Raw genomic sequence first — 27,920 nt, forward strand, 5'->3', positions numbered from 1 at the left:
TTGAAACATCCACAGTGGGCTGTCTGATTTCCCGTGACATGCCATGCTCACTCCCTCACAGCATTAGCATAGCTGCGCAAACACCTTCCGTTTGGCTAGCATGCTTAGATAGGTAGGAGATTTCTGGGGTTTTCAGCATCGTGGCTGATGCTGGGGTCCCGTCACATCTCATTGTCTCGTTTTCACCCCCTGAACTGAGGATGGTTGTGTTGGGAGGGAAAATAGACACTATTAAACAACTTTCTAGGACCAGAAGATGTTTCTGTATTCTGGTATGTACAGATGCAAATCCACAAATCAATCCATATTTGTTTTAATAAGCCTAAAGTTACAAAGGCATACTGTACTTTTCAAAATATAAATCTAAACATACACAAATATAGTCATTACTGGCATTTCCATTGTTCTATTAATAACATTTAGCCAACAATACATGGCTCTAAGGATTGCAATGGCCCAAACTGAAATATCTCAACAAACTATTGGATGATGTATCACAGTTTTTACAGACATTTGGTCCCCAGAGGCCAGGTTTAAAAAACATTATCCTTTAACTTTTAATCTAGAGCCACCATCAGGTCGAAATTAAATTTTGTCCAATATCTTGGTTTATGACTAAATAACTGCAAAATAAATAAAATAATGACATTCATTCAGAGCTAATTAGCAAATGTTAGAATGCTAACATGCAAAACTAACATGGTGAACACGGTTAATATTATACCTGCACACATCAGCATGTTAGCAATGTTATTGTGAGCCTGTTGGCATGCTGACATTAGCATTTAAACTCAAAGCACCACTGTGTTTGTTGAAAAAAGCTTCACAACTGATCATTATTTGAAAATTAGACTTGAAATTAAGTCTTTTTAGTTGACAAAAGTAAAACAAATCCCAATAATAATAGCTCTCTCCAAAATTGCTCAAAGCTAAATTTGAATTATGTGTGCAATGTTGACTTTGGTTTTCTAAAACAGATTCATAGTTTCATGTTTGACAGACAGTACTAATGAAAATCATTGTCAGAGAGTCTCTCATTTCCTGTGTTTATCAGAGAACACAGCTGATGATGGCGACATAGTTGGATGCTGGTACAGTCATTGCTACTAAAAGTATCACTCTGGCCAATAAAAGGAACCATTGTGATAAATTATCCTCCTGTTGTATGCAATTCATTTATTGTGTGATGCCCTTGACCTATCCAAAACACCTATGTACTTGTGTTTTTATGTTGTGTATTATGTGGCATCACAGCATATTCCCTATCCAGTCAAATGCACCCTCAGTGCATGGATGATGCAGCCCAACAATGTCTCTATTATATTGTCGTATCACATCATATGTTGTATCAAAAAAACATCATAGCAGGTGTACATCAACCCATCCTGTTTCCCATGTCATATTATATAAGACTACTCTATATATCATCATACCCCCAATTCTGTCTCTCAGTCAACTGCTGAAGTGTCTCGAGCTGATGCTTCAGCTGATGCTTCTCCAGAATAAGAGGTGCAGGGGTGTTAACTGGGTTAAGGGCCGGGAGATTACCTGGGCCTTTGCTGCTGCCAGCTGCTCTCACTGACTCACTCAGTCAAGGTAGCCATTTGGCAGCTCTATAGCACAGCCAGTCTGAGCTCAGAGAGGGGGGAAAAAGGCATAAGAAAGTGAAATAATGTTGGGGATGGGAAAAGTATTATTTCCTTAACCCAAGACTTATAAGAGAGCACCACTCACAGAAAACCAGTCAGAGACTAAGTAAAGCCAAAAGGATGACACAGGAGATTGCAAACTGTGCAGTCAACTTACACCCCTACTCAACCCCCTCCCACTCTCTGATTATGTCTTTTTTCACCCTCCACTCACAGAACTGCTACAAGCCACTCACTCAGAGGCAAAGTGAGCCATCTTAGAGGTCCAATCAAAGGCAGCTTTTGATAAGCACCTCTGACTGGCATGCAGGGCCACCACAAGGTCACTGAGCTCTACTCCAACCAAGAGAGAGGCTCAGTCTTCACTGGCAACACATCAATTACTGCAGGCAACAAAGGATGAACTATAACAACACAATAACCTGCTCTGTCTGGGCACTGAGAGGGCAGCGGAGATGCTGTTCAGATAAGTGTTTCAATACTGAACTATAAGGAGAGAAAGAGGGAAGTGGAGGCGGGGGTGGAGGGTGCATGTTTTTCTTTCTGAGCCCAGAGTAGCATCCAGAGAGCGGGCTTGGCAGTGATCCATGTGTCCCTTGGCGTTAGTACTGCAGTCACATTACATTTCCCTTCTCCACTGGATCGCTGTGTGCCCAGCCGACGCTCCCATCCAGGACATGTCGTGTCCACTTTAGACTTTAGGCTCTCTGGCTCGAGCTAATCCAACAGCTAACAAACTGGAGCAGACTGCTGAGTATATAATTGTGTAAATAATTCAGGTTGTCTATGAATGAAAGCGTTACGAGTTTGCTGAGATGTTGATGAGCATATACGCATGTCATTTGTTGTACGGAAAACTGGAGCATGCTGTGTTTGACGACTGGACGGCCGCTGCTCTTCATTCTCATGCTCACACATCCACGTGCACGATAGAGAGTCTAAACCTAGCAATCCATGTGGAACAGGTCTCGTATTCTGCACTTATATATATTTAACAAAAACTTTTGTCTTCCTACTTGCTGATACTGACAGCCTCTCTGAGATGCACATGTGCCACATACTCCCTGTGCTGATCCTGCACCAATTAATTTCATGAATGACTAACTCGTGTTTGGTAACAAACTCCCAGTGGCTCTAGGCTTACCTCACTAGCCCCCACCTTACCCCCCCCCAGAGAAGTAGCCAGGAATAGTCACATGATAATGGAGTCAAAAGCCTTGTGCCTTTAATGCGCAAAAGGGGAAAATAATTACAGATGCAAGGCTTAAGGTTAAAACGATAAAGCCAGTTTCTGTTCCAAAACCAGTGCATTTGGACTTCTGTGGGTTTCACTACTCATGTTTACTCAGTTTACTAAGGGAGATAAAATGCATTCACTCTAATGCATTTAGATGACATTGTCGTCAAGAGTACACTCAGTTCAGTGTCTTTGAGCGGCAGAATGCCCAAGCAGTCACACAAACTGTGCCGTTACCACGATGGATGTGCTAGAAACAAGCCTGTAAGCTCACTGAACCTCTCTTTGAGAGGGGACCGAAGGAGGGAACATTTTGGACAACATTTGAGACAACATGGCCCTAGAGAGAGCTGGGGCCATGTTGTCTAAAATGTTGATTAGTTTTGGCATGTGTGGAGATAGATTGCCTGCCATCCTTTCATTATTTCTCTGGAACCCCCTGGAGAGAGGGCATGGAGATGGACTTGAGCAGGCAAGGCGTAATTAAACTTCCACAGGCAGGTCATGTGCTGTTAAATGCTCTGCCACCATTTCTCATTACTTAACAGTGTAGTCTAAATGATACGCTGTCACTGGGCAAATTAATTGGTATTTGGTGAGGACAGTACGGCAGCATTGTCTCCTACATGTGTCACAGGCTCTATGGGACCATGGGAGGCCAACGCATTATCTGACCCTGATTAAGAACATAACACGAGTTAAGTACATAACAACTCTGGGTTATCACACAAGTCTTGAGCATTCATATAGTATGTAATTTCATAGCTTCCTGAATCCTCTGACCTTTAAATGCATATTTCTTAATTTGTGCAGCAAGTACTGTTTTCTTAATTTGGGTTTGCCCTACATTTAAGAGACAGCTCATGGTGTGAATTAAGGGAAAAGTCCTGCATAAACCATGAAGCAGAATTTTAAGTGAGGTGAAAAGCACTTCACAACATACCACTTCATGCTCACGACGAGTGAATATCAGAGCCAGAATTGCAATATCCAAATGCTGTTGTCTAACATATCAAAATTCAAACCCAAGCCAAGCTGTTAAGGTGCAAAAGGACTATTTACCATGTAAACTATTAAGCATTATTAATATTAAAACAGAGCAGATTTAAGCTCCACAGTAACATGTGTGCGTATGTGACCTTTGAGTTTGTGATTCTGGTGAAGCACCAGCTCGTCTTACCTCCAAAGTAGGAACCATCTGAAAGCTTGGTCTCTTTATTGCCTTTGGTTAGTACGCTGACAACCCCATGCTGTATGAAGTACATTTTTTTGCCGATGGTGCCCTCCCTGATGATATAATCTCCAGGCTGGAACACCTCAAACCTCAGTTTGGTGAGCATGGAGGTGACAAAGTTGGGGTCGGCGTTGGCAAACAGAGGCATGGATGCCACCAGCTTTCGACAGTTAAAGTTGATGATTTCCTGTGCAAACACAGAGAGAAAGTGGTCAGCAAGAACAGCAGAAAAGAGCTGGTGCTTTACAGAATGCATTGACCTGTCACAATTTCAGACAAGAGGAATATTAGAGTAACAACATGAAAAATGTCAGCTGTGCTTTTTGTTTTGTTTTTCTGAGCTCCTCTCAGTTTTACTCTTGTTTGGATTTGGCCTGAAGAAAAAAAACTGAACTGAGGGAAATGTCAAGCCGTGCACAAGCTTTTGGATGCATCACAGCCGCATGCGCAGGAGATTCTAACCACAGACAGGAACACTCATCTCACCTCTCGGAGCGGCTCATTCAGCTCTCCAAGGATGCTCTCCTCGTCAAACATCTTGCCCTGGTAACGGTGCTCGTAGTAGTCGTGGATTCTCTGCCTCATATCTGCTGGCAGCTTGTGGAAGGACATGTACTGCTCCACCTGTTTGTACTGCAGGGACACACAACAATCAGGTTACTCAAAGGCCATAGTGCTGTAGCACAAATACACAGCCACAGGGAACAGCTGGCACCGAGGTCAGACACACAAGGAAATGGAGACGGATACATTAAGGCTATCCTGGCTCTTAAAGGTAACACCCAACAAGATAGAGCTTTTCCTGTGTTTGGTCATACCTCTTACAGTCTGTGTCTCTTGAAAGACAAAAAGCAATGTGACATAATATACTAACTCCATATTTGTTGGAAGCACATTAAATCATTTTCACTAGCATACTGCTTCTCTAAAGATATTGGAGAACTGAGAGTGTGATCATTGTCGAGAAGTGTTGAGCCATGCTGGCTGGATAATCTGGATCTGGATTGCCACTGAAACATTTTCAGAGTAAAGCTTTATTCAACTGGAGCAGCTGTTAGCTAATTAGCTCAGTCAGCTGACTCTGCCTGGACAGGGAGTTTGGAAAACTGGGCAGGTGACCACAATACATAGATGTCATGACATGACAATGTCATAACTGTGAGTGCTTCACGTTCTGTTCATAATTTTAGTTTTTTTTAGTTTTGAAAATAAATTCTTACATATAGCTAGCTCCTTTAAACCAGTGACAAGAGAGAAACAGCAGGGGAAACAAGGAAACCACAGATGAAAGAAAAAGGTGCTACAGACACTGATGGTGTGTGAATGCATGATTATGTACTGTATGTGTGTGCACAATTATATGTTTCTATGTATGCACACAACAAACTAATACTTAAAACCAACAAAATTAAATAGAAATACTTATTTCAAATTTTTGTATACATACAAAGGTGTTACATACAGTACATTAAAACTACTACACTACTAACTACTACTACATACTATACTATAATTATCATATGCATTAGACATGCCAATTATTATATAATATAATTCTGCAAAAATACCAAAGCCACTAAAACGAAATAAAAAAAAAACGAATGCAAAAAAATGTATGATGCTCAAGCTCTGATTTATTGATGTGTCATGCTGCTGGAGAATACTGACACACACAGTCTTCACTGTAAAACATACAGTAAATTCACCGTTAGGTGTTTTTGTGTATGTGGTGTTTGAGGAGCCACAGGGCTTTGTTAGTTACTAATGTCAACACTACACTCCCATATACAGTATAAACAGGCATTATAGGCATGATAATGATAATGCCTGTTTATACTGTATATGGGAGTATAATATGGTATAATATCTGTCCTGCGGACAGATTGCTTTGATAGCAGAAAAATAAATAAATTTATAGCGGCTGGTGCTGAAATAGATCTCAGTCATGACACACAATCACTTCCTCTTAAGTGATTGTGCCTCCAAAATAAATGTGCGAGAATATTTTTTTGCAGCAATGCTTTATGTCGAGTTTATTTATCGAGTCTCTGGCCTGCTTTACACACCTCTGAAAAAGCCGTCAGTAAACGTGTGATTGGATTCCCCTGAATTTCCTCAGGGAAATGAAAATAAGCATCCATAGGTTTATGAATGCGGATCAAATGCCGGGACGCGCACACATCACTGCAGCACATGCTTTATTGTAAGCATGAGCAAAAGTGTCATGTGTGTTTGTTTAGATTATTTGGAATCGATCGTTCAACCCTCCCATCGGGAGAACTGTAATCCTTGGATTCATGTGAGCATGTTTAGCTCAGTCAGTAGTCTGAGCTAAACATGCTCACATGAATCCAAGGATTTTAAAAAAATTTGGTAACACTTTCTATGAAGGTCATCGCTATAATAACTTATGCATATATTTATAACACGATATAATGCGTCCATAAGACATTATAACAGTTGTTATAATCACTTACAAACATGCATTAGGCGCTATAGCAAAGTTCATAACGTATTATCCAACCATGTTCCATAGTACATTATAACCATCGACTCTGCCTCGTTATAAACTTTTTATATACAGTCTATGGTTATAAATACACTTTACTCACATTTTAGAATTAGTGATATAAAATGGAATAATAGCTTATAGTAATGTTTAATGTTATATAGTATTTCTTTGTTTGCTTTAAGTAAAGTGTGAAAATGTCCATCCCTACATAATATACTACAGGTGGACACAATACCACATGAACTAATTATAAGACCTTATAACACGTAATTGTTTGCTTTAAAGAGGTGGTATTGTGCTTTTTGGCTTTTTCCCTCTCATTTATTGAGTTAAATATCTTTTCTGTGCATGTAACAGGTTTGCAAAGTGAAAAAGCCCAGTCCAGCCCGAAGGGAGTTCCCATCTCCCACAGAAAGCTCTGCTCTGAACCGCTTGAAAACAGCTCCTTTGTAGTCCAGCCCTTCACTTCCTTTACTTATGACGTCACAATGAAAACGCGTCATAAAGCTTGCCAAGCGGCTAGTGGGGTCAGGCACGCCCTCAAACCAAGCTAGTCTGAGCGGAGGCCCTTTGGCTCAACTCGCCTTTGTTTGGTTTTCCGTTGTAGAAATGTTGCACCTGTACCTGCTTCCAGGTTAGTTTTTTTCATATCACCTCACCTGTGTCGAGGTTCCAAGCGAGCTGAGGGATACTAAAATGTAATGTGAAAACATGACAGACTGTTGTTTGGTCAGAGAGAATATTCACTATTCACTACATCACCATTGCGTGCGCCGACGGAGGCCAGCAACAGAAAGTTTTACAGTTTTGAGGAGGAGTTGAGGAGCTCCGCAAGTGGCTGCGGGGGAAGCCTGTGCCAACCCGCGGGAGGTGCGTGTGAGGCCGGCCAGCCGCCCGCTCACAGAGCCCTCTGCTCCCGCCGTCACACAGACCGCTGCAGCAACAACGGCAGAGGAAAACACAGCTGGAAGGCTTTCATACCGCTTATATGTCTTTACATTCTGAGGAATGTTGAAACGTTTTAACCGTAGATATATTTTAAGAGCTGGTGTGTGTGTCGCATTGAACATTACGTTGCAGCAGTTGTGTGTGGCGTGGCTATGACGACAAGCTACGTACTATCTCTGGGTACTGTCTGCAATGGAAAACGGAGCAGGACCGAGTAGTCGAGTTTATCGATTTGCGCTATGGTTGCATTTTTCGGCAAGGCAGCATAGATCGTCACAACACCGGCAACAGTTCAAAGTTTAGTCCTGATGGTAAGATGTGGAACAATGATGTTGTGTGGTTGTGGACTTGAGAGTAACTTATACCATCTGCTAGGTTATGGTGAAGCGGCTTTGATTTGGATCACACTACCTTGTTTCTTACGACCCGCCCTTCTCTGCTTCTGATTGGCTAGTAGTCCTTACCTGGGAACTGCGCATGTGCAACTCTCAGTAATTCAGAAGTAAGATCTGTAGCTCAAGAGCGGAGCGTACAACACATAGGGTGAAAAGAGGAGCTGCAGCAATGTGCAGAGAACACAGAAAAATATGGTGTTTTTTGAAAATTAAATCATGTAAACCTGTTCTGGTACAACCCCTAATTAAGATTTTGAACCTGAAAATGAGCATAATACCACCTCTTTAAGTAAAGTGACACACATTTTGCGCAGGAAAATTTTATTTATTTATGTTTCTTCACTTTATGAAAAATCTGTATGAATTTTGAACATTTTTCAGTTTAGAACAAAAACACAACTTAATTACATCAAGGAAACTCCTTCTCGGGGTGGTGAAAGATCACTCAAGAGAAGACCTGTTGCCAACCATATTACATCATGTAAGAAGAGGCGCAGATGAATGGCGAGCCTATGGACAGGTCCTAACAGATGCAGTGGACAATTGGAGACAACCGCTTCACAAAACGTATTAAAGGACATTTAAAAGTTATTGAATAGGAATAATGGTTGGGCAGTAGGGGTGGGAATCTCTTGACATGCTAAGACATGCTATATAAAATTAAACATTACTATGAGCTATTATTCCATTTTATAGCACTAATTCTAAATTGTGACAAAAGTGTATTTATCACGAGGCAGAGTCGATGGTTATAATGTACTATGGAACATGGTTGGAGATTCTTGGCGTACATTGATATAAACTGTTATTACTATTAGTTATAAAATGTTAAATCAAAAGGTCATAATACATTATGAACTTTGCTATAGCGCCTAATGCATCTTTGTAAGTGATTATAACAACTGTTATAATGTCTTATAAACGCATTATATCGTGTTATAAATATATGCATAAGTCATTATAGCGATGTTTGTTGACTATGTTCTGGCAAGCCATGTAACGGCTTGAAAAAAAATTGGCCCAATGCCAGACTTATTTGCCAACCCCTGTTCTACAGTATAGGAAGCAGAGGTGCAGCCCAGTGGAAGCACTCTGGAATGATAACGGCTAGAATCCTTGACCCTCAGTCAAAGCAAATAAAAAGAAGAAAATAAATGAACCATTCATAAGGAGACGTTGGGGGTGCTCTTTCATCATTTCTATGCTGCCAACAGCTTTACCACTCAACAACATGGCTGACCTCAGATGTCTCCCTCTTTGTTATCCGGCTCTAATACTCTAGTCACCATTAATCTTGGAGGAGATCATCAAAAGGCCAATCTTTTGGAAATATAGCACAGTAAATAAGGACAGCTGTCTCATTCAAGTCAGGTTGTTTTTTGTGAAAGCAGAAAAGCTGTCAGGCTTCCTAAAAATCAGGTGATTTGAATGGAGCTGGAATGAAAGACATACTATGGTTAGAATCCAGTACTACAAAACATGTAGGCAGACTAAACTAAGATATAACGACATCTGTAGGTAACATCATCTAACCTTGCACTGACACCCTGCTGTATTTGTAATCCTTCTTTATGCAGCCTCCTCTACAATGCTCAGTTCTGCAGTGTTCTGCTGTTGTTTCTCTCCTGTGATCCCCTCTTTGCCAAATTTAGATGGATTTTAGTTTGTCTGTGTTTCAGCAGAGCCTTTTGAGTCACTCACAGACAAAGAAAACAGTCTGGAGTCAGTCTGTGCATATCGATGATACAGCTCCCTTGTCTGTGACCACGTACTTACAAACTGTTACATGCCCCATCTTGTAATCATGATTTGTAATGTATTGTTAGCTGCATAAAATTTATCATAAACCCTACAATGCATATGCACCTCTGCAAGTGGAAGGGTATATTATGTGCTTTTGAAAACAAATGCATACACAACAAGAAATGCTGCAGATAAGGCAGATACATAGAATTATTATACTGTGAGAAATTGATCATTTTATACACTTAAAAATATTTCTTTTAGAAATGTCACGTAAATTATTTGGCAATTTATATGTGTTGATGCTGTGTAAAGTGACCTGGAAAATGAAGTACATGCACAAGCAAGATGTGGAAAGAAGCTGTTAGATTTCCAGTCTCTGTGCATCTGTGAGGAGATGGATGAGCTCTGTCATGGCGTGAGGGTTTGAGTCTTTATCCCCACAATCCCTTTGGCATAAAATTGAGCATTTACTTATCTGATGATGAAATAGAGACCTAGCACAGAGAAGAACTTTTGCTCTGCTACTCTAGAAGCTCTAGAAAACAATGGCAGACATCCCCAGCTGAAGTCCCATTGGCTGCTGAGTATTGCAGCAAAGATGGCTTGTCTGCATGTGAAGATGACAGGTGTAACCCACATTTTGCATCTGGTCTAACGTCTTTATGTCTCCTGCATTAGACATGCCACAGCATGGCGCTCTGTTTCAAAGGCATGGATTATCATCTCCTTCATAATGTCATCCAACCCTTTTTTCCATAAAAAACCCCCAAAACAAACACTGTCAACATGTAATACAGCCGTTTATCCTCAGCTTTGCAGTATGTTACAATTTGATTCTTCTAGCATGAAAGGGCATTAGTCAAGTGAACACACGCAAGATAATGTCCTATGCTTTTAGACTGTGATGAGTAGAACTGTACTACGTACATTAGCTCAGTGTCTCACTCAAAGGCATTTCATATTAATCACTGTTGAGTCTCAGAGGAGGAGCTGACAAGGATGTAAAGACACCGACCATGAGGGGCGGCACTCTCCTGATGCTGTGATGGGCTGATAACACCCCCTGTGACAGGAAATTATCTTATTGCTGCACAGCCGTCATCACACTGCCACCAAGAAGATCCCTGCTCTTCTGCTCTACTTGGCTAAATCAAATAATAGTCAGCATGAAGGAGGTAATCATTCCACCATCAGCCTCCCTCACTGCACTCTGAAAACCAGGGGGTTAAGACTGCAGGCTGTTCAAAATGTAAGAATAGCTGATGAGAACCATAGGATTGATTCTTTCTTTCTTTTGTACTTAAGGCATGAAAGAAATTCGACATTTTGGGAAATATGCCAATTCGTTGGATACAACTTTTATATCTGAACGGTAACCACAAGCAGCTGGTTAGCTTAGCTTTGCACCGGGGGAAACAGCTAAAGGTAACAAAATCCATTTAGTGACCTGCCAGGTAATCAGCAAACCTCACAGTGGCGACAAGATTCCAGATGTTACTGCGAAAAAATAGTTACATACCCATTGTTTAGCCCACCATACAATTTTTACACTTTGGTGTTTGTTCAGAATAAGCAAACAATAAATAAGGTAGTGAGCTTTGGAGGTGCTGGTAGGCAGATTTTGATACATTTGGACAGTCAGGCTAGCTGTTTCCTTTCAGTCGCTCCTGGCTATATTTTCACATTCAACGGACAGAAACTTTCATTCAGCTTTTGTGGTTTTAAGGCAAGGCAAAGCATGGCAACTTTAGTTATATAGCAGCATTCAGACACAAGGCAATTCAAAATGCTTTGCAGGGGCATAAATATAGTGGCATATATATAATGGCAATATATAGTATCTCACAAAAGTGACTAAACCCCTCACATTTTTGTAAATATTTGATTATATTTTACTTTGCTACAATGTAAAGTAGTGAGTGTACAGCAAAGTGTAAATTTGCTGTCCCCTCAAAATAACATATCACACAATCATTAATGTCTAAACCGCTGGCAACAAATGTGAGTACACCCCTAAGTCAAAATGTCCAAATTGTTAATATTTTGTGTGGCCACCATTATTTTCCACCTAGAAACACACCAGTCCACCAGAGCTTCACAGGTTGCCACTGACATCCTCTTCCACTCCTCCATGATGACATCACAGAGCTGGTGGATGTTAGAGACTTTGCGCTCCTCCACCTTCTGCTTGAGGATGCCCCACAGATGCTCAACAGAGTTTAGGTGTGGAGACATGCTTGGCCAGTCCATCACCTTTACCCTCAGCTTCTTCAGCAAGGCAGTGGTCGTCTTGGAGGTCAGTTTGGGGTTGTTATCGTGTACATGTTGGCATTCATGGTTCCCTCAATTACAGCCCCAGTGCCAGCAGCACTCATGTAGCATGCTTGACTGACCACACGCCACACACGCTTGATCTGAATGAAATAAGTTTATCTTGGTCTCATCAGACCACAGGACATAGTTCCAGTAATCCATGTCCTTAGTCTGCTTGTCTTCAGGAAACTGTTTGCGGGCTTTCTTGTGCATCATCTTTAGAAGAGGTTTCCTTCTGGGACAATAGCCATGCAGACCAATTTGATGCAGTGTGCGGCGTATGGTCTGAGCACTGACAGGCTGACGCCCCACCCCTTTAACCTCTGCAGCAATACTGGCAGCACTCATACCTCTATTTCCCAGACAACCTCTGGATCTGACGCTGAGCACGTGCACCCAACTTCTTTGGTCGACCATAGCGAGGCCTGTTCTGGGTGGAACCTGTCCTGTTGAACCGCTGTATGGTCTTGCCCACCATGCTGCAGCTCAGTTTCAGGGTCTTGTCAATCTTCATATTGCCCAGGCCATCTTTATGTAGAGCAACAATTTTTTTTCCAGATCCTCAGTGAGTTCTTTGCCATGAGGTGCCATGTTGAACTTCCATAGACTAGTATGAGGGAGCAACAACACCAAATTTAACACACCTGCTCCCCACTCACACCTGAGACCTAGTAACACTAACGAGTCACATGACACCAGGGAGGGAAAATGGCTGATTGGGCCCAATTTGGATGTGCGATGTGTTAGTTTGAGGGGATAGTAAATTTACACTGTTATACAAACTGTACACTCACTACTTTACATTGTAGCAAAGTGTCATTTCTTCATTGTTGTCACATGAAAAGATATGATCAAATATATTTACGTTGTGAGATACTGTAGCTATACAGAAGTGCATCTTCATACTATTTAATTTCACAAATCCTTTCCCTCTCTTTCTCACTTTTGATCTTTCTCCACATTGCCATTCATTGGTCTGAATCCCATTCATACTTTTCTTTTTCCTTCTGTCCCTCTTCTCTTTTATTATGCTCATAATATTTTTTTCCAATTCCCTTTTCTCTCATGCAGCCCTCCAACAGATGCAAATTTTACCAAATAAAAAATGTATAATTCATTTCCCAAAAGACATGTCAGCTACTTAATTATACTTTCTAAACACTTATTTTTCCCCACTGTTTTCTGTCTCCTTCTCTTAACCCTAACCTTGCATTGCATAGTCAAATGGCAAAGTATGGGTCATATTATAAAGGCTAACCGGAGTCTTAAATATTTGCACCCACAAATGTAAGCATGAAAAATAAGCAACAGAGAAATGAACACCACCACCATATTGAATTCAGGACTGTCAGTAGCACTCAGCGACACCCGTTTATACCATATACTATAGTAAGTTATTATTAATATTAATCTTATTATGATCTATGATGAGACAGGTGGTTTCATAATATGCAATAATTCCACTATATATACATATATATATACTTACTAACTTTGGAAGCATCAGTTACATACATGTTCTATCTGTGTGAAACTGCATCAAAGTTTCTAGCATTGTTAGCATTTAGCTTAAATTATTATTATTATTATGTGCCTAGTATAACATCTTGCCAATGGACTACAGTTGAAAATTAGCCTGCTGGCTAACACTGGCACATTTACAGAAATGTTGATTAATGTGCACTGTCCTTAAATAAATAAATGAAATGAAATGAAAGCACATCTGTGCCAACTTACAGGATCACAGAGCTGCTAGCAGGGATGTAGACTCTTCTTTTCGTTGCAAAACGTCTGTAATATATGCTTCTTCAGTACTTCTATAAACTCTTCTAGGATCCTTAAAACACATTTTAATTTACACCTAAAATTACAGAATAACCATGAGTGGGAATGGCCATTAAAATACCAAACATCTGCAGGCTAACCTAGCCTAACCTTAATTATTTAGTAATATAATTAGGTCATATTTAGTTAGTTAAGAGGTTGTGACAGGTTAATGGTCAATATGGTGCATCTTAACCTACTCAAGCAAGGACGTTGCCTTACTCTTAACAAACACCATGTTGCTATGTTATATCTAATAAAATTATGGACATATGTAAGATGACAATCTTCACAGGAACATTGCAAAAGCTGCAGTAAACATACATTTGCCATGGCAGCAAATATACAGTTCTGTATATTGACACTGTTGATTGGTTTTGGTTATACACTCAAAGTGCGGGTATTTCACTGAGTACCTCTGGGGCATGTCAACAGTCCTTGACTCAGCTGTGAAAGTTGTGCGGCAGACAGAGAGGAAAAGGGAATGTAACAGGGTTTAGATTAATGCAATCAGTCAGATCCCAACTAATGAGAACGGCTCTTACTGTAAGGCAGAATTTCAGACTTAAACTCTTCCACTTGTTGACAGTTGTGCCCTTGGGTTAATTGTATGGGGAAATCATAACTTAACCTCTAAAAGGCGGCACAAAATTATTGCTATTGTTGGATGAAACCTACATCTTTTTCATAAAAGTTTTTTTAAGGTTTTCAAAATCAACACAGAGATCACCAGGTAAATATTTAGCCTAAATTAGGAATCAGAGTCAGAATCAGAAGGAGCTTTATTGCCAAGTAGTGTTTTATACATGTGAGGATTTTGCTTTGGTGATAAGGTGCTACACGCAGACAAACATACAGTTGACATAAATAAATGTAGAAAAATATAAATATGGAGTAAACAAATGCAAGTTATATAAGAATAACAAAGGAATAGAGAAAAATAATACAACTATTTTAAGAGAAGGAACAATGTGAGATCTGATGCAGATATTTACATGTGCATTACTCCGATTTGTGTTGTGTAGACATATTGCAACGGAAGAGAATATTGTGAACATAAATATATAAATTTGATAAAATATAAAAATATAGAACAACAATGATTAACAGTTAACAATAGAGGTGCTCTGATCAGGATTTTTTGGGCTGATCACCGATTGCTGAAAGCAGTATCGGCCGATACTGATCATCGATCACTGGGTCTATTTGGAGCCTTTTATTTATCATGTAGCATTATACAGTATACTGTATATCAGCATCTTTATAAATTTACTACAACCATAAAAACTGCAACAAAAAAGGCTGTAGCCAAAATATTTAGGAGATAAAGGAACACAGGCGTCATGAGTCGATGATAAACTCTGAAGTAGCTGCTTTTTGTTCTGGAAAGCTCAGGCAGGTTCTGTGGGTTTTAGGGGGGAGAGAGGAGCGGAGAGAGGGAGAAGGGCTACAGAGAGGAGTCATAACTGCCTTCAGTGAGATTTGAAAATAAGGAAATTTTAAATAAATAAAAATAGGCTACAATGTAAATTCCATATTATACAGTCAATTGTTAATATTACATAGGCTACTATATTCATTATAATTACATATGGTTTGCCATTAGTAGGCTATAGGCCTTATATCATTTCAGTGGATTGTTTTCATTTTTAATCCTTGTGCAGGAAGCACAGTCTACATATTTTACATGCTGCCACCGACTTTACCAGCGGGAGAGTAGCAAACACTTTAAATACGGCCAGAAGGTTTTTATTTGACTTTATAAAGGTTAAAAATACGGGAGATTTACAGGGAAACATTTAACGGATGGATACCGGGTGAGAACGGAAAAATATGGGAGAATCTCGGGGGAAAACGGGAGGTTTGACATGAGAGGAGTAGAGAGAGGAGTGGGGTAATGTGAGGCTACATCCACACTGCTACGTTTTTAAAACACTTTTATAACGAAAACTATCTTCTCCGTCCACAGCAGCGTTTCAGCTGTGTATCAGAGTTGATCTCTGTCTATATTAAAGAAGATAGCTAGCACCAAAGGCATACTCATTTATGCCTTTGGTGCTAGCTAGCTTTGAAAACCGCTCACACAGCGTAGTGAAACATTTTAGCTGCCGTTGAAACTGGGGAGTATTCCATCATCTGATCGGCTTTTCTTATCGGCCTTTTTAGAGACCACCGATCAAACTAGTAAAAGCCATTATCGGCCGATTATGATCGGTGACCGATCGATCGGAGCACCCCTAGTTAACAACAAATATGCAATGTGCCAGGTTTGTGCATAATATGAAATGAAGTAAAATTTAGATGTGCAGAGACATTTGCGTTATTTGAAAGGGGGGAGTATCAGTGAGGGACCTGGGCCTTGTTAATGAGGCTAGCTGCAGAAGGGTAGAAGCTGTTTTTGTGGCGAGAGGTTTTGGTCCTGATGGATCGCAGCCTCTAGCCAGAGGTGAGAGTCTGAAACAGTTTGTGTCCAGGAGGCTTACAGTTCCTGAAGTGATGGAAGATTGCAGCCAATCACCTTCTCTGCAGAGCGAATGATACTCTGCAGCCTGCCTTTGTCCCTGGCAGTGGCAGCAGCGTACCAGATGGTGGTGGAGGAGGTGAGGATGGACTCAATGATGGCAGTGTAGAAGTGCACCATCATTGACTTTGGCAGGCTTAACTTCTTCAACTGCTGCAGGAAGGACATCCTCTGCTGGGCCTTCTTGGTGATGGAGGTGATGTTCAGCTCCCACTTGAGTTCCTAGGAGATGATGGTGCCCAGGAAGTGGAAGGAGTCCACAGTTGCAACTGGGGAGTCACGCAGGATGATGGGGGAGGGTGGGGCTGGGCTCTAAAGAAGTACACTAAAACTGCATGTTTTACTAGTTTCCTGACAGCATTAATCGATTTCTCTCCCTCTTGGAAAGAAAGGGACAACTATGGAAGTTCAAATACTGTATAGTCCTCCTCTGATGAATATTTACTATATTTCCAAAAGTCTAGATTGGGGGATTGAAGCAGGGGAACAAAAGATCTCTAGAGCCTCTTTGCCCACAAATAATAAGCTTTGGGCCTCTTATTAACTATTCCCCAAAGAGCCATGTTTAATTGCCAAGTGTTAATTAGAGATTTAGAGGGGAGGGACTGTAGCACACCATTGCCATTTCCTTCTCAAGCCATTTGGGATTGGCATGCCACAACACGCTACTCATGTCCCTCCTGGGCATCCCTGATTTCATCATTAACTACCAACAACAAACAGAACATCACTCAGTTATCCCACACTGAATAATGTTAATAATACACTGTTAAAAAACCTGAGAGGAGAACTATTCAGAAAGATCAGAGAGCTTCTAAAAAGTAAGACAGCATGGATCACAAGTCACCTTCAAATGAATGAGGTCTCTCATTTTTTTGTGTCCCTATCATTGTTGATGCTGTACTATATACATTTCCACTGTAGAGGGCCATTGTGACAGATAAGCAGCAGCTAACAGAGAGTGGCAGGCATACACTGTATGAACAGTCACAAGTGCAGCCATCTTGTGCCCCCAATCTGAAGAGATGTAATTCTCTTTGTGTGATAATGGTTCTCAACATGTCTGAGACAAGAGGGAAGAATCCTTGGGGGAATGTGGCAAAAGCTTAACCCTTTCCAGCTGACAATATTTTTGACTCTGGTGTAGCAGAACTGCTAGCTGAGTAATATTGGGGTTCTATGTGAGGATAACTGTTCCCGACAAATTATTGAATAATACTATTAATACATACCACATGAGTCTATACTACAGTAAAATACAAAAAATGACAGTACAGACCTATTCTTTACTACAGCGTAATTCTACAGGAGTACAATCAATATATTCTATAACCTCCTGAGACAGTTATAGTTGGTACAGAAAATTACTGATATAAAAGAAAACAAAAGCAGACAGAGAAGAAGAAAACAGAAAACACTAGCCGTGTTTCCTTCAACGTTTTTTAAGTGCATTTTGAAGTATCACATTAGAAAAGGTTGATGGAAACGGCAAACTTAAAAAACTTCCTTAATCTTGCAAAAAAGTTTTTACGCTCGCTTGAGGTGGTTTTTGCCTTTGTAGAAAAAGAGTTAATGCACTAAATGGGAGATGGAAACACTTTTGCCAAATAAGTTTTGATGTAGTGAACATGTAACCCACGACCGATCAACTGTTTCCGCTGTCAGCGTCTTGCTGGATATTCTCATAATGCGCGGAGACATGGCTGGTCATAACTTGAAACACATTCCTGAGGACCTCTCTTTTTCTCAGATCCATGGTCCTCAAGTCAATGCCACTGGTTTTGTTTCTAGTTTGCAACCCATACATCTTGTTTATATAGCCTTGTGTAACAACTGACGTAACTACGCTTGCAGTAACCTGGTTTATTCGCTCCAAACCAGTTTATGGAAACACACCTAACGTGCTTTTTAGCGACATTTCCATAGTCCACTTAAAATTCGCTTGACAATTGGATGGAAACGTGGCTACTGTCATTCCTAGCAGATCAGAAAATTAATCAAGTCTTTTGTCATATCATTACTAATAGATATCAATGATGGTCCTTTAGTTAATCATATCATATCAGTCATATTATGCTCATTTGCAGGTTCATAATGTTACTAAGGGCTTGTACCAGAACAGGTTTACATGGTTTCATTTTTAAAAAACACCATGATTTTTTCATACTGCACATTTCTGCAGCACTTCTTTTCACCCTGTGTGTTGAATGCTCCGTTTTAGCTAACGAGTGAAGCATCTCACTTCTTTAAGGTCTTTGTTGGGAGATACACATGTGCAGTACCTAGTTAAGGACTACTAGCCAATCGGAAGCAGAGTAGGGCGGGTCCTGACATGCCAACCACAGCTTTGGTTCAGCTGAACATGTTTCTGAACCAGCTTCGCAACCTAGACTGGAGCAAACATTTCTGAGTGTTAAGTTGTTAATTTGTAGCAAATTGATCTGTTACGGCCGCTGTTAGCAGCCGTTGTATTTCGTTACTGTTCGTGTGTGTTTCCAGTATGCTAAGCAGGCTGTGCGATCCCCGTGGCCTGCTTGTGTTTTTTACTGCTGCTGGTACTGAGAGCCAGTGTTTGTTTTGTTAAGAGTAGTCTTTGGGTTAGCTGTTTAGCTAAAGACTTGGTAACCCTGTTGCAGCAGTTCAGTTCCTTACTGAGAAGTAGGTAAGTGTTTATTTTGTTAAGAGACACATAATTAATTTGTGTTTAACCATGTGTCTGCAGAGTTGGGCTAGGTTTTAGAGTAAGTACTGACACTCACTCTACACGTAGGATTTTCCTTTGTTTAACACATTAGGTTTAGGGGTGCTGCTCTCCCTGTGTTTTGTTTGAGACACCCTAAATAGAGAGGTTTTTGAGTTAGTAATCCCTGTTTTGGAGGGATCTCTTTTTGTTATATTGTGTTTATGTTTTTGCAGCACCCACTTGCCCAACTTTAGTTGTGTAAATCTTGTAAACTCTTTTGTGTAAATAAATAACTTTTCCACCATACCAAGTACATCTGGTTTATGCGTATGTCCCCTTTCCCCTAGTGAGCTGGGATGTAACATGATCTTTCATACGTAACGTTTTAACTGTGCACTGTCTCTACATCACATTAACAACTTTATGTGTTTGACTGCCTGGAGACAATCTAATTTTTGGTAGGGGGGGTGGGGGTGAGGGGAGGCAGCGGGTGGACGGCTCGTCACTGTGTGTGCTGCAGCTCAGTGTGTTTCTCCACCACTGTTTTTCAGGGCGTGCCACACTAACTGCTAGGTAAGCATTATGACAGGTTAAAAAGTAGGACTGGACTACAATCGAGCTGTTTTTAGGCAGTTCAGGAGCAGTGTTTTCTGTCAGAAATAGTAACTTCCTTTGGGGTGGACTAGGCCTTTTCACATTGCAAACCAATTACATGCACAAAAAAGACATATAACACAATAAAGGAAAGGGAAAAGGCCAAAAAGCATAATATGACTTCTTTAAGTCTATTGAAGGCAAAACGATAAATGGTTTCAGGTTGTCAAGTGAAAGTATGTGCTGCTTTTTTCTGTTTATGATCATTGTAAATTTTGTATATTTTCAGATATTTTGGACAGGTTTTGGACTATTGTCTGGACAAAACAAGCAATGTGAATATTTTGTCTTGGGATATGGGTATATACTCAACTTATCTAGCAGGGAGTACAGAGTCCAGATAAAGAGACGGCAATGTCTATGACTACTTGAAAATGTTACTAAAATCTCTACACCTCTAGCACATGTGAGTCACTGAGTAGAAAAGGTCGTGCTGAGGAAAAGCTTACAACCTGTACAATTTGAACCTCTCTCTCTTTTCCATTAAGATCTGATATGGACCAAACCTAAGCCAAGCTGTCAGATACATCTGCAACAAATTGAGTCGCAAACTGGTAGAAAATGCACGTTTTATTATTCTCTGTTTACACACAGCAAAAGACTGGCATCAGGCATATATTTTTAGCATGGTGAAAATTAATCTAAGAAAGCTTTTTTTCATCTCAGTAGGGGAACCCCTAACATTTAGTGTGATTGTTGGGACCTCTACTTTGTGTAACAGTTAACAAGCTGCCTGATTCCTATTTAAGAGCTCATTTATGTCTGCTTGCTAGCTTCTGACATTGTAATAGAATTCTATTCAGAAAAGATTATGCTCAGGCTTTCTGATGAAAATTTTCACCATCTTTGAATTGTGGGTACAATTTCCCATATGTACACTTCTAAGATTCCTTCAAAGTTCTTCCAAGAGGTTTTTCACTGATTGGTTTCCAATCTAACTTTTAACCCTTACCTGACATCACCTCTGCATGCCAACTGGACAGATGGCCTCTCATCTTGGACATACAGCCATCTGTACGAGAGCTCCATGCTCTACTTTTTACAGCTTATTTACAGTGGATGAATGCAGAGCCTGTGTAGCATCAAAACCAGCACGAGGCAGTTAAATGTGGCGATGGTGCTGCACAACTCAACACTGATCCGCTCGTTGACTTCTTTCAGTAGCTAAACAGTAGTCAGTAACTTCCCTCTGTCCCACTGTGACTATAGAGCAGTGGCTCTCAACCTTTTATTGGGCCAGCGCCCCCCTATCCATTATCCAGGTCCCTTACCGCAACCCATCAAAAAGAACTTAGCTATTTAAGTAAATGTTCCTCTCCCAGAAGATTTTGAGCATTAAAGACTTAATTTTCTGCATTCTGGTGAAAATTTCTGCTCCAATTTCTGCCTTTTCTGTACCAATTTATGGTGGAAATTTTTTATATTTTTTTATATAAAGAGAAACACAAAACTGAGGTGACAGGTGACAATTCAAAATATAATAGAATGGAATATAATGCAGTAAAGCTCTCAGGCATTCTTTACTTCTTTTAAATATGTTTCTTCTGTAGATAAACTTAATATCATCCCTACTGTGTTAATCCACATGATTTACTCTTCCCTCGACTTTTGTGTCTTTTGTTTGTGGATTTAACCTCTATACATTTGTTTAAAGCACAAATTCATTTTCACCTTAGTGATAAATGAATTCATTTTAATTCACTTATTGACTGGATTTTAATAGCTCATCTGTTTTAGCAGATTTTCTGCTCACATTCAAAACTTTCTGCACATTCAGAATCCCTCCCACATTTCTGTGTTCTCTGAGATTTCAAGAAAAAAAGTCATAATATTACGAGACAAGGTAGAATATTGCGAGGTACGTCCACTTCACGGCACTCGCTGGTGTCGTATCAGGTGGTGTTGTAGTCAAGACCGCCCAAACTGAGACCAAGTTAAGACCGAGATCAGAGTTTATCGAGACCGAGACAAGACCAAGACTTTTAGGGGCTGAGACCAAGTCGAGACCAAGACCGAGGGGGGGCGAGACCGAGTCAAGACCAAGACTGGTTCGCCACATTATATGACACACAGTAAAATGTGGAACAAGATCATAGCTACTTCTTCTGAAGATCCACATTCCCATTAAAACACCCACATACAAACACTAAGTGCTGAAATCAACGCAAGCATTGCAATTGCAGGGAGCGGTGACAGTCTTTGACGGTAACAACACATTTTAATTAGGGTTATTGGTTGCATTTGAAGCAATACGTTTTACATCCAATCAAAGTTGATGATGATTACAAATAAATCAGACAATGCAAAAGCAATTTAATGATCTTCCCAAAGTTATGGACTTGACTGGTCTTGAAATAAAATCCCGAATCCTCAATGTCCAAGACTGAGACAAGACCAAGTACAAATGCGGTCGAGTCCGAGACGAGACCAAGACCATCAAAAAGTGGTCTTATGACCGGTCTTGAGACCAAGACCAGTCTCGAGTACTATAACACTAGTATCAGGTGCTGGACGATGGACAAAGTTTTTTTCAGGAGAAGTCCAACAGCGGAATATCCCTTTTGTAAATGTGTAACCACTGTGAAAAAAAGGAGTTCACGGTGTATTCCTCAGACATAAACACTTTTCCGTGGCAATACCAAGAAAGAGAGCCATTTTCCAGAGTTTTCCAGGCAGTAAACGCCATGTGGATGAAATTTTACAGATAATATTCTGACTTCCTGTTCCTGTAAAGACAGCACGAAGCTGTGCCACAAGTAGCTGACAGACGTTATATATCGTCTCGCCCAGTCGCAGTGGGGTAAACTGGCTTTAATGTTGCAGACCACAGTTTTTTTGCAAGTAGCCTAGCTGAAAGTTTAAACTCCCATTGTTGTGAATCTTTGGGATAAACTTGCCTTAAAATTTCCAACCAAACAAACACCCCAAAAGTACATCAAACTGCAATAGAGGATGGGGATTTGTGTTGTTGCCCATTGGGTGTTACTTACCTACTAGCTGGCTCAGGTCAAATGCCAAACACAAGTGTGTAATTACTGTGTAATAAGATCAACTGTCACAACACATGTTAGTGACTTATGGTGCTGCATAGCGTCTACATTGCAGATAAGTAAGTTCCCATTCATGTTACTTCACAGACTGGTGGTGTATGCAAATAATGCAGTTTTGTAGTATTGCTGACAACATCTTATAATATCAACATGGGCAAATCTTCTGAACACAAAAAATTCCAACTGCAGACTACAGATATCCATTTCAGCTTGCCAACGGAAAAGAGACTGGTGGCATTTTCAGCATTTACTAATTAGTGAAATTGGTCATATTTCACAGTCTGTAGACAACATCAGCTAGGCATGTGTTGAGTCAGCACACTAAACTAAAGATTAAAAGAGAGTCTTCATCACATTGTGATGTTGTTCAGAAACCAACAAAGGCAGTGGGACCAAGATGAAAAATACATTTTATGGCAGGGCTGCACGTTGAGAGTTGAAAGACAAAGGTATTTATTTCCTTTTAAATTTCACTACACTAAAAAACAACCTTTTTCATGTGATGTGTTACAAATGTACACTTGTTTTGATGAGAATAAAAGCTTCTTGGTGTCCTTGTACTTTGAGCACCCACTCTGAGACTGAGTTTGGGAGTTTAATAACACTCTTAAAAGTGCCTGACAGGACAACACAGATTAATATGAACACATGTACTATTAATTAAAGTATCCACCATATAATATGCAAATGCAGATGTAAAGACACATTTTTCTTTGAACAGTGTTTTTATGTGATATTTCAAAGCAGTGGACTTAACAATTTTTATTTTATGTAAAGTGCCTTCATCCAACATTCATTTTTACCTGCCATATGCTTCTTTGGGTTAGAGAATAATGCCATATCACCATCCTCACACTGTGCATGTGCTGCACCTTACTTTAACTAACGAGACAGCATAGAATCACTAACAGATAGCTTGGTGTATGCTGATAGTTTGGATGCCGGCTGCTGTGTTAGCGGTGTCTCAGTTAGCAGAATTCTCTCCAGGCTGAGTCCCAGAAGACAGGAACAGCTGTCTCTGTCATGGCAGCCCAAGAGCGATCTGAGAACAGCCACAAGCCTTCTCAAAACTCTAGGGATTGACCAACGGATTGTCCACTTCTTGAGTGCATGGATTATTGTATTAGTATAACACGCAAAAAAGCAGAGTGAAATCTCCAAGTAGCAGATCCCATTGTCACACAACGGATGCAAGGGCCAATGACAAAAAGGTTTATGTCTTTGAAGGACCTAACCCTGATAAGCTGAAAGAAGGAATGGGTACAGTACATTTTAATAGAAATGACTACTATCTGGCTCCCACAGCCAGATGAGCACGTAGTGACAGTGCACCCAGAGAGTGCCTTATCACCGAGGCATGTGGAAAGATAAATGAGAATCCGCACTCTTTAAAATTAATTGCAGTCTGCAGTAATAACCTTTCGGTAGGCAGGCACCATGGGTAGCTGTGGGAGCACAGGGGAGCCTTTTTAGCTGGCTGGGGGATTCTTAAGGCGCCTTAGGGGGTGATCCTAGAAACGGCAGCAAATGTCTTTGGTAGCACATGCTGACTGGTGCTGAGACAGGCCAGCTGTTCAGTTGGCAGCAAGACATCTCTTAAAGCAGAGCAGCAGACGAGTGGAGAGTGCTGAGATGGGAGATGGCTTGCTCCCCTCTTATTAAACAGCTACTCACATCAGCAGCATTAGTCACATACCTCCTTGTATGTTGTAATATTTGGATTTTTCACCTTGTTAGCTGTTGAGAATCTACTGGAAAACTAGTCTCTTTGTTATGCTGCCCTAGATGTGTGAGGTGTTAATTTATCCAGTGCACTTTTTCTCCTTTTGAAGATGTAGCAACGAACACCCATTGCATCAGCTAATCTGTTCCTCTCCTCTTTCTCTGCTCTCTTTCACTCCCACTCTCCCTCTTTCATTCGGGTGGATTCTCTCAAGCCTCTGCCTCCAATCCCTGGAGGTCATCCTCTCCCATCTCCTCCTCGCCACAGACAGTGGGCAATGTGGCAGCCTCGCAGCTCAGCTCATTATCACCCACGCCGGGCCCACAGAGGCCATGGCACTGTGGAACACAGCATCGGCCTTCACAGCCAGCTGTCAGGGCTTAACGTACACTGGGGCGGCTGGGGTTCCTGTTTCTATATGGATGGTTTCATGGCAAAAACCTCAATTGTTTCAAATTTGTCTGACGAGGGGCCCACAGTGTCAGCCTTTGCAAACCCCTGTTGTAGAGGATGATGGTGCTTGTTTTCCCTTTGGAAGAGTTATGATGGAACTGCAATACCTAGATGTCAGTGTGTGTTTAGTGGCTGCGCAAACATCAAAGAAATTAGATTCTGAGGGTGAACTGTATTATAGGAAGAACTAAAACCAGGCTTCAAGCTGAGGTCGAGCCAGCATCCTACCTTCCCACCAGTGTCCTCTCTTCAGAGTACATCAAGACAACACAGCTGTCAGCAACACGTCATCTTGACTCACCTTCTCCTGGTACTGCCGTCGAGATGAGTCTAGAGATTGGATTAGCGCGGTGGCGTGGCCCACGAACATGGCGTAGCAGGTAGCACCCACAATCATGCTGAGGATGGTCAGCCACACGTCTGTCATGCCCACAGGGGGGTACATGCCATACCCAATACACAGCATGTGGCTCATAGCTTTGAAAAGTGCGTAGGAGTACTGCTGTCCCCATGTGTCATTCTGGATGAAACAGAGGAGATGGGGTGAGTTAGGGTGAGTACATTGGAACACTTTATCTTTCTATCTTCTTCACTCTATCTCTCTTTCTCTCTCATAAGGGTGTTGATGGCAAATTAAAGGTCAGTGAGCACCGTGACAGCTCAGACACATAAACGCACACATCTAATTACTTCAGACAAAACTAATGGCAGATGTCCATGTCTTACTTCAACACAGAGCAGCTGGCATGGTAAAACATACTCTTCAATATGCAAACATTTGGAGCAAGCAGACATTTGGGCAAGAGCCTAAAACAGAGCCCCGCGAATGTGCGGATGGAGCGTGAGACACTAGAGGCTTGCATGACAGAAAGTAGGTCAGCTATTTAGAAAAATGTGATTTCTCTTTGAGTTTTCTCATTTGTAGATAAATTGCCCCTTTCCTTTATATCCCGGTGGTAGTTCATGGCAAATCAATATCAACTCTTTCCTGGGGGTGACATGTCCAAATTGCTTTCAAACTCATTTCCACAGCGGAAAAGCCAGGAGAGATAGCAATTTTATTAGCGCCCTCCTGGAGAGGTAAGGAGCAATGACCCAGCAAGATAATAGGGCAGCTACTGTAAAAGAAGACAAAACATGCCTCCTTATGATTCTAAATCAGAATAAAACCGACCGTGACTGAGTCAATACTAACACACTCTTTGTCTACCAGGTAGTGTGAGCATAACATGAGGAGCTTTCCATCAGGGAGGTGCCTGCCCCCGAGGCTTGAATTCATTCAGAGAGATATGTTTGTTATTCTGTCACATTGAGAACCATTCTTCTACGTAATGCAATTAATTAGACAGTGTTTACTTTGTGAAACAAAACAAACTCCATTTTGATGTTAATGAGGTGCTACATCTCTCACACAGGATTTCAAAAAAAGTACATTATGAGTGTTCTGCCTCACATCTCAGGGCCTCTACACTCCTAGATGCAGTGGGCTGTTTCTGTGTGTAAGAATCTGAGGAGGCAGTCAGTGCAAACTCTGTGGAAGTTAAAGAAACAAGACTGAGCTGTAGCAACATGAGGAGTAGAAAATGCTTAAATATAATCTAGTCAGAACTGCATGAAATCATCCTGTGACAAGGAATTTGACATGTGAGCCCATATTCCTCAGTTGCTCAGATGGGGGTAATAAAACATTTAAGAAATGGAAGACTGGCTTTTTATGTTTTAATGGTAGTAAGTAAAGGTAGGTTTTTTTAATTATATGAGTAAAGGCAATATTTAACTGGAAAAGTCAACATATAACAGGTAAATCTTTTTTTTGTTTGTTTACAAAACATAGAACAGCACATCCCATCTTCCTCTGCAGGACTACTTAAATCTGCTCTTCTTTGTTGTGGCTTTGTGTATCATGCAGTATTATTTCTATATCTGCAATGCACATAAGGTTCAAAGCATAATCCATGCATACTGTACTGTACCTTAATGATGAGCCACAGTTTACATTATGTTGCCTGACAGCTCAGCCTTATGTAATTTAAAATGATCCCCTTGAAACTTGGCTCTATGTATATTGATCCAGTGGTAAAATGCTAATTTAATGGGGATGAAGGGGAAAGAGGAATGCATGCATGACTATTTCCTCATGGAATTGCATGGATGTAACCATATGTAACAAAGAGGTCTGATTGTACATTTTAATCTTTGTCTTAATCCCTTTTTATCCCGATAACTGAAAGACAAAGAGGTTGTTTAAATTGGAAGGTGAGGTTGCTGGTGTGATCCCCAGTACTGACACTGTCCCTCAGCAGGGGCACCTCACCCTGAATGTGTGTATCGCTGCACAGACAGGTATGGAAAATGAGCTAAAATTAGCTAAAGTGTGAAACATCTCAAGGGACAGTGGTTTGCAACATCTGTCGTTTCTTATGATTAAATAAACAAGTGAGCACGTCAGTGAGGCAGCGAGGCATGATGAACCAAATACATCACCTTGAGCGATGTAACTACTCACGTGACTTCTGTTCTGGCACTCAGAACTGAACATACAGCTGACTGGTTTATGTAAAACTCAAAGTTGGCTTCCTTGAATGTGTTGTTTTGTTGTCACAGTTTTAAACTTAAAATTTATTCTTGGCCCTTTCTAATAAAGGTAGTATTCTGTCTGTGACATAAATTATTAAAGTACTTCAAAAAAAGTTATTTCAGACTATATTGTAAGTATTAAGTCCTAATGAAAATAATCTGTATTGAATAAATAACGTGACAGATTGTAGTGATCATTATATGGATACTAAGTAAATTAAGGAAAACCTGCTCACCCATAAACCTATTCAATCCAGGCTTTTATTCACCATGTGGGCATCTTTAAATTTTTCCCTAAAATGTGTTGATAAACACACAAAAGCCCAAACCATGCTATTGATGCTTATCTCGACATGTATATTGAGCCATGAGTTAAGGAACGCCTCTCCTCAGCTGCGTTG

General features: G+C 40.7%; 1 protein-coding gene across 1 annotated transcript; it reads right to left on the bottom strand.

Annotated features, from left to right (window-relative positions):
• Nucleotides 1-3,494: 3,494 nt before the first annotated feature.
• Nucleotides 3,495-25,462, bottom strand: LOC119918815 (potassium/sodium hyperpolarization-activated cyclic nucleotide-gated channel 2-like; the record flags this gene model as incomplete). Its single annotated transcript, XM_038739499.1, has 4 exons — nucleotides 3,495-3,562; nucleotides 4,067-4,307; nucleotides 4,607-4,753; nucleotides 25,244-25,462. Coding segments are annotated over 4 exons (675 nt in total), but the record flags the coding sequence as incomplete, so codon positions are not given.
• Between the last annotated feature and the right edge of the window lie 2,458 nt (nucleotides 25,463-27,920).

The sequence above is a fragment of the Micropterus salmoides genome, unplaced genomic scaffold, assembly GCF_014851395.1.
Source record: "Micropterus salmoides isolate LMB-PRFRI ecotype aquatic unplaced genomic scaffold, ASM1485139v1 Ms_hic_scaffold_2436, whole genome shotgun sequence".
Taxonomy (NCBI): domain Eukaryota; kingdom Metazoa; phylum Chordata; class Actinopteri; order Centrarchiformes; family Centrarchidae; genus Micropterus; species Micropterus salmoides.